The sequence below is a fragment of the Protopterus annectens genome, chromosome 13.part0, assembly GCF_019279795.1.
Source record: "Protopterus annectens isolate FY-2018-M chromosome 13.part0, PAN1.0, whole genome shotgun sequence".
NCBI lineage: Eukaryota > Metazoa > Chordata > Ceratodontiformes > Protopteridae > Protopterus > Protopterus annectens.
Window position 1 is genome coordinate 224,841,337 of NC_056747.1, and position 8,797 is coordinate 224,850,133.

Sequence of the window (8,797 nt, forward strand, 5' to 3'; positions counted from 1 at the left end):
AGTAGATGTTCACATGAACAGAGATGCACAATGAGACAGACTATAACAGTGAGCCCATAATTCTTTTGGGCCCTGTTGGCGTATCTTGTCTCTAGCCTTGTTAAACTCAGTCTATGCACTTGTACTTGGTGATTACAATAGCCTGTAACAGCAACTTAGAACATATTTTATATGAGTAAAATTTACTTTAAGCTTTAGATTTTATTGAACAGTTACTTGATGTTGTAAAAAACAATTTCCAAACAATCTACCATTAGTTCTGCAATGGAAACTGCTTTGGGATACAGTATTAAAGCCCTATATCTGTACTCAGTCTCTGACAGCTTTCTGTGAGGCAATCTCTGCCTGGCATGTAATAAGATATCCACTGATCAAGGTCTGACGCACCTTTTACACATCTGTAAAATGAACATCATCAAAACCACTAGATCCAAGGATTTAAATTTTGCTTGTGACATAAATAAGACATGTTGGTGAGATACATGCATCTCAGAGGATCCCCATGCTTTGGAAGAAGACCACATCCATGTAAAGCAGAGTCCGTTCTTAAACCTATTTAAGTGTGAATGGATGGGAAATCAGAAATTCACCCCAGGTCTGGCCCCTATGTCTCTCATAAGCAGAAGCAGACACTAATGCCCAAACTAGCATACAGCACCCACCAACCACCACGTTGGTTTGCATGGCTATGTTTCTAAAGGCCCTGGTGGTTGTTAGCCTAGTTTATACTTTTGTACTTATAAGATATAGAGGTTATGGGGACTTATTCAAAAAACTCTGAAACACAAATTCATCTAGCAAGCAGTGCAGTAATGACTAAGTACTCAATTTGTAAACTACCTATGATTTTTTTTTGTTATGGTACTGAAAATATGTTTCGTTTCAGTTGTCCATGAGGTACGGCAATCGGATGGAGTGGTACAGAATGGATGCCAACTTCTCAGCTCTGATGAGGTAGAAGAGTTGATCCACAAAGCTGATGAGGTGACACTGAGTGAGGCTTCGGTGGCAGTAGAGAAAGATGCAAAGGGTACTCCAGAGATCAAGGTGCCGAGCCCTAGAAAAACTCCAGCAAAGGAAATTACAGGAGTGGCAGCTAAGCCACTGGAAAGCATCAATGGGCCTGATGTGGCACATGGGAAAGGAGGGGAAGAGGCAGATGACCAGCCAGTCACCATGATTTTCATGGGCTATCAGAATGTAGAGGATGAAGATGAGACCAAAAAGGTCCTGGGCCTGGAAGGCACAGTGAAAGCCGAGTTGGTAGTAATTGAAGATGCAGAGAATAAGGTCCCATCGCCTGAAAAGATAAAACAAGACTCTGCTCCTCCAAATGGGAATCCCACTGATCTTGCAGCAGAGCCACAGAAACAAGAGAATCAGGAAGCTGAAAAGCCATCTGTAAATGACAAGGAGCCAGAAGGGGTCGGAAAAGATGCAGAGATGAAGGAAAAGCATCCGTGCAAATGTTGTACAGTCATGTAACATTCCTAACCCCTCCTGCTCCAAAGCACTCACAGACTTGTACAGCAAAAAATCAGATCTGTAGGTTCTAAAGACTACAAATGACACTACATTTTTGTGTGTTTGCTCTTTTTATTTTTTACAAATACAAAGTAATCTTTATTTCTGTAACGAAGTATGCAGTGATTATAGCTGACCTATGAGAAATGGTCAGAAGAGGGAGCCATTTGTCTAGTTTACTACTTCAGGCCTAGCTTATAAAGTCTTGCTGCTGAATGTATGAATGACATGGCTAACCCACACTGAATTTTTTTTTTCAGATAATAGTTTTTTCTAGAACAGCATTAAAGTTCCTGTCATATTTTTCAGTAGCGCAACAGAACTCGAGCAGCGTAAGAAATTACGATAAAGCAACTGTTCTGAAATAGAATTCTGCTGTAAAAAAATGACATTACCCATCCCCGTGAAAGCATGTATTAAATATCAGCTACCTATGAAAATATGTAGGGGGAATACCTTGTCGTCCAGACTCACAGGTTCTGTAATCACTGCATGGTCTAGTGTATGTAAAAAAATGCTATGTTTACTATAGGTGTTGTCTAATTGATGTGTACTAACAACCACTGAGTGACTGACTGAAAACAGCCAGCAAAAATAAGAGCTGTTGTAAGAGCAGAAAGTAACAAATATCATTCTAGGCTTGTCTGAATCGGAGTTAGTCTGTTTCTCTCAATACCCCTGCTTATCCCCTTTACTACAATCTAACTTATAAACAAAGAGTTTGATATCAGTAAAGGGCATTTTATTTTATATATGTAAATATCCTATCAAAAAATAAAAAAAAAAAAAAAAGGCTTGGCACTCGATACAATGATACAATCTTTAAAAAAAAAAAAAAAAAAAATGCTTTTCGTCCACAGTAATTCGTGGACTTCTTCAGATACTCCTATCAAGTTACACATCACCATCTCACAAACTCCCTTCCAAGGTCTTGCATCTAGGCAGGACCTATCTTCCCCATGGTAGAACTCAATGAACCAGGATTGTTAAAACAGGTCTCTGTAAATAATCAAAACCTGACAGAATGAATAGTCACTGTACTGATGTTGTATAAAGTTTGAAATCTGTGCTTGGCCAATCCTGCTTGTTTCTACTGTTGTCCACTCATAACTTTGACTAATGTAGTAACAGTAAGATTTCCCATGCCAACAACGGAATCGATCACTATTGTGCAGCAATGAATACTGTCGGTCACTGGGTGTTTCCCATGCTGTACTAACCCGTGCATCTTACAGGTAAACCGTGCGCAGCCGAGCAGGACTTCATTTCAGTAGTTTTCTCATGGTAGTTAGGTTTCTTCCTGTCTGCAGAAGGAAGTGAAGTCTCTGCTGGTTGAATATATTGATAGTTCTATGAGATGAAAAATTCTGCTGTCCTGATTACTCCCCTTCCCACATTAAGGACTCTGTATAGTCGAAGCTTGTAACTGCAGCTTCCCTGTGGTGGTGATTCCAACAAGAATGGTCAACAAACTTGCACCATGCCATTTTAACAAGGTTTATACAAGCTGTCTTCAATCTTGTGGGCAGTAGTCCATACCACAACTGTAGCGCCTGTCACTGCTACTGATGGGGCACTGCTACTATACTGCACCCAGCAGTGTTGTTATATGTTCAGGCAGGCTTACAGTACCATTGCTTCTGATAGAATATCTTAGGCTAGGGTCTTAATTATTTTTACAGTTCTACCACATACACCACATTAGGGTGGATCCTTTATGATTTTTACACTTCCACCTTTTAGGCCGTATTATGATAGACTTTGTTTTTTTTTTTTTTTTTTTACAGTTCTGCCTTATGTGCCACATTAGAGTAAGGCCTTTATGATTTCTACATTTCAGCATACAGGCCACATTTAGATGAGGACTTCATGATTTTTACAATTCCATCATGTGGGCTATATTTGGGTGGGGCTTTTATCATTTTTATAATTCCTCCATATGGGTCACATTAGCGTCAGGCCATTAGGATTTTTGTAATTCCACAATTAGGATGGGGACTTTATACTTTTTGCAGTTCTGCCATGTGGACCACACTATAGTGGGGCCTTTATGATTTTCACAATCCCACCACATGAGCTACTTCTGGGTGGGTGTCCTACTTATAGCTCCAACACATACGTTACATTAGGATGGTGCCATTATTTCTACAGTTCCACTTCATGGACCTCATTAAGGTGGGGACTTTATGATTTTCACTCTTCCTCTATATTGGCAACATTATGCTGGGGCCTTTGTGATTTCTTACAGTTCCACGGTATGGGTTACATTGCTACTAATGTGCCTTCCCCTATGCAATAACCTCAGCAGCATAATTTATTGTCAGTTGGAGTGATTGTGTCAGTGACAAACTACCACACACACACACACACACACACACACACACACACACACACACACACACACACACACACACACTCTGTGGTATAAAACCCATGCCAGTCTCTTGCAGCTAGCTGTTGTAGCACTAACCTGAAAGTCACGTGTCATAATAATGTTGTGGTAACATACTACAACTGGCCCTAATAAGATGGCCGGAACTTTCAAATGGCACCAAGTACCATAAATGAGAGGGTCAGGGGTACAGTATTTGACCCATTATTGGGCATGGAAAGGCACTGCTGCAGGACTGCTGGTAGCAGTACCACTCTCACTGTTGTGTTAGGCGGTAATCTAGAAATAGTACACAATGGTTATCCTAGAGAGCAAGGGGGCTTTAGTATTGAAGTTATAGCTAGAATAAGCACCATCTCCTTACAGAACTTGGCAAAACATTACACGCTCCCATAATCATAAGATCATTTAATTGTAAGGGGTATAAAAGACAGATACATTCATAGAAAATGCCTCTAAAGTTTAGTGGCAGAAAATGAAAGGACACTGATCTGAAGGCTGGTAGCATTTCAGTAAAGCCACATGTAGAATTAAAGATAGTGTTCTAATTTATCAAGAAACTGTATTTCAACTATGTTTCTTTCTAGTAAGCATTGCGCTACGCTTCTGAAAAAAATGGACCAAAATTAAGTACCACAAAGAAGGGAGGAAAATCAGTCACATTAAGTATTGCAATCTAGCCTCTTGCCATACTAACTTACTGCCTGCATTGCTGTATTCAGTCAGTTATTATTTTACTTAGCTACTTACAAGTGCCATTGCTTTTAAATAAAAAATAAATAAATAAATAAATAACTCACAGAGAATTATTCTGTTTTGGAGGCCTACAGAGAAATATTCTTTACCCTGCGCTTATAATTTTTTTCCTAGGACCATTCAAGAAAGATTTTATTTCTTGTATTCAGAGAGAGAGAGTACATTCTCCAGAACCTACAGGGAAATATTTTTCCAGCAAACAAGGATAAATTTCAAATTTGTGGAGCAGGAAACCTTAAAGAAGAAAACAAAAAAAATTGGTGCTGGCGCAGAAACCCAAACAGTCGTTTCTTATACTATTTAGGGTATGAATTAATTTCATAATATATGCTTTAGCTTTTAATTTATCTAAATTGAGGGGTTCTGTTGCTAGATTTTGTCTAAATGTTTTGTTGGGGAGTAGAACAGTACCTCCCAATTTAAATGTATAAGTGTAAATATATTACCTTAACTTGTCACCGACACGAGGGCAAACATTATCCTTCATATAGATGCTATCTGGAGGACTACAGTCCTCTCACCAAAGCTGAAATACTTTTCCATTTAATCTCAGAGAAGTTCATGTACTATCCTATTCCTATAGTTGTATGCAGAAATATTTCTTTTTATCAGGCTTACAGAAAAGAATTGCATTTCATGTGAGCCAGAAAATAAATATTTCCTTTCCTGGGAACTTTAAAGGATGTTTGTGGTGGACAGGTACAGTTTCATTGAACCATATAAAAGATTCTGGACAAATAGTCACTTGTGTACCTTTATGTTAGACTCCAAGCTGAAACACTGCTCTTGGGGACCTAAAAAGCCCGCTATATTATTTTACTCCCACAGCTGATTGCACCATGGGGACCGGGTATAAATGGCCAGCTCTGGTATCCTCAATGACAACTTCTGTCTGCTGTGTCTCACTAACGATTTCCTGTCTCATTACAGACACTTGTAACATCACATAACATTTGTAGCCAGAGACTAATGCAAAGTCCCACAGGAAGTGGAGACATTACATTCATTGTCTGAAAATGAAGTACAGTTTACATCCCTGTTCTGCAAGCAGTGCCTAGATCTTAAGGAGGCAGGCCCATGCAGGCAGGCTTCATGATAAACATTTTCAATGCTGGCTTCTATGACCCAGACTGAAATATTTAAAATCTGCACAGTGAATGCAGATGTCACCTCCTAAGATCAAATTTAAAATAGGCTGGTTTATGGGTATAAAGTGCAAAATATCCAGAAAGGATCTTTTTATGCAGTATTTGAAGAAATTATTTACTGTTACCTGAGCATCAGTATTTATTCCTTGCCTGCTACATGCCAAGGTATGGTTAAGGTTTATTCATTCATACTTAATGTGAAAGCAAGACTGGACTGTAGTGATTTACACCAATAAACTAGTAAATACTGTCCAGAAAAAGAGGTACTACTATCCAGTTAATGTAGTGGTTTTGTTTGTCTGTGATTCATTTGTTTGTAATATTTAGTAGTAATAGTGGACACTTCAGGGTGGAACATAAGTTCACTGTCTCTCTCTTTTTTTTTTTTTTTTTTATCACTATCAATCATGTCTCCATGTTTACCTGTCCATCCCATGTGGACAGCTGAAAATATATAAATTTCCATAATCACGTTATCCTTTAATCATTTTGTAACTCCTTCTCTCACTCCCTTTTTCCACAGCACACAGGAATGCATGCACATATGTCTGATAGCTCTCTCGAAAACCTATTATTTTAGTCTAAAATTTGTTTGTGTGCTGGTGACTGAATTCTGACATGTATTCTTCGAAGCACACAGGCATGCATGCACACATACCTGATAGATGTCTCTAAATGTATTTTAGTCTAAAATGTGTTTGTGGGCTGGTGACTGAATTCTGACATATATTGTGTTTATTCGTGACAATCACCTATTTCCTTGTACCACTGTAGACTGTAAATTTAATGTTGACAGATATGAAGTTTTATTTTGTAAATGATTTATAATTTGTTTCATGTAAACAGTTTGGGTGAATATGGCATTGGAATGAAAACGTAAACTGCCCATTAGGAAGCCATGTACAAATGTTACAAAATATTAGAAATTCACTTTACGGATGTTACATTCTATATATTTCCATTGTTATATCACTGGCATGCTATCTAAGCAAGTTGTGGACTATGCAGATGCACAAATTGAAGCTGTTTGCTCTAGAGGTGAAAAAATTTGCCTGTATGGCTATAAAGAGCATTCTTAATTTCAGTTTATAAACAGTTGAAGTGGACATGCATGTATATACACACACACACACACACACACACACACACACACACACACACACACACACACTTGCCACCTGACAACCATCCTGCAACATCAGTGGATTTGACAAAAGTGGCCCCATGAGTAACAGGGCTGCTTTATTTTTCAGAAGAGGACTTGTGTCAGCTTGAGACCCCAGACATGGAATGAAAACATGCTCATTTATTTTTCATTTATAGCTCCAGTACAGTCACAGGCTCGCCATCCAGCTGGTAGAGTCACTCCCTGTTGGGAATAAAGCTGGCAGGGTGGGACTACTTCAGTTCACATTACCTGCACAGGATTAATTTCCCCTCCACCCTTTTTATATCATTGATGCTAGCTGGTTGTCAAAGGTGAAATCTTTTTTTATTGTAGTCATCAGGGTTCAGAGCTGCAAAACAAAAGACTTTTGTGCCTTGCAAGCATGTCCACATTGCTGCATTTGTTACTGTACAGAAATGGACTGGTCCTTACTGATAAGCGGCTTCAACAACCAAGAAGAGCCAGTGATGAGAAGCAGAGGGACAGCCGATGGCAGGTTTTCATTGCACACTTGTTCATTTCATTTTGTTGCCGAAATGTTTTATAACATATTGTAGAGGAGACAGAAGCATGACGTTTTTCTTCTAGTGAAGAAGCACCATTTCTTCTTCTTTTACACTTGCAGATTCCCAGCGCTTTTGTAAGAGGAGTAACTGAGTTGCTGTTTTTGTCAATCACTCTTTTCTGCCATTGTGTGCTTTGCAGTATTAAAGATGTCGCTATCACATTCTGCCTCTTAAATACTAATATTTCCTAGAACATCTGTCTGTTGTCTTGTGCTGAGTGCCACTGCTACCAAATATCTCTTCTGTTGTCACAGCATTGTAAGAAATTAACCACTAACACAATGGATGATATCCTGCTAAGTAAGCAGTAATGTTGGATTTACATTGCCTACATATGTTATCTCTAGAGTAATCTGGGAAATTTAGACATTAGCCCCTAAGACAGAGCAGTCTGTCAGCATAACACTTTTGTTTAGCTGTAAATTATGAACACAATGAAAAATCTTTGGCCTAATTAAAAATCAGATCTGGGGTCAGGAAATAGAACTGCACACTACCGACAGGAAGAAAAAAAGTTTAGAGGGCTGAAACAGTGAAATGTAACACTAAGAAAAAGGAGACAAAGTAAAAAATTACTGTAAAATTCAAATGAGGGGATTCCGAATCCGCATATGAAGTATTTTGTGGTCTAATCACAATGTTGCCTTATAAGTTCATTTTAATCATTTAATTCTATGCTGTCTTTAAAGATTCTGTTTGTCTCATCTGAACTAGTGAGAAAGTTTTGAAACAAAGAAACACAGTATGTTAGCCTAGAAACACTTGCGTCACTTATCTCTTAATCATACATAAGATTTCCTGTCTGTACTACATCAGTTTTGCTATCTGTAGTACGTCCTCTTAGTATTTAATATTCCAGGTGTGTTGACTCGCATCTACATTATAGTGCTTTCAGAAAGTAGCCTAGTTATGTGAAACATCCTATTGAAACTGAGTATCTTCACAATGTCCTGAGTTAACAGAGTGTCTTGCAAAATTAAAACATATTTTTCAATGTCAAAAAAACTATTACTTGTACCTCATTCCTTGGAGAGACTCTGCCAGCGAGGCTGCCTTTATAATGATGGCATGTCTTACTTCCTCGATGACATGATGGCCTGTAGTGAGCCACACCACTCAAACTGGAAGAACTTGTAATGTGAAGTGCAAATTTAGGCCATTTTGGGCAGTACAGCCCATCATAAGTAATTAGAACATTTAATTCCAGGGAGGTCCATCTCCTTTCTGGGTGGCTACCTCCATT

At 38.6% G+C, this 8,797-nt stretch overlaps 1 protein-coding gene across 5 annotated transcripts in view; it reads left to right on the forward strand.

The window, feature by feature from the left end:
• PALM (paralemmin) overlaps positions 1–2,286 on the forward strand; it is a 610,021-nt gene extending 607,735 nt beyond the window's left edge. For all 5 annotated transcript variants that reach the window (XM_044053763.1, XM_044053762.1, XM_044053759.1 and 2 more), the window contains one exon: positions 887–2,286. In XM_044053763.1, coding sequence (XP_043909698.1) covers positions 887–1,485 — 599 coding nt within the window. In that variant the 3' untranslated portion in view covers positions 1,486–2,286. The remainder of the gene's footprint in view (positions 1–886) is intronic.
• The last annotated feature ends 6,511 nt before the right edge of the window (positions 2,287–8,797 follow it).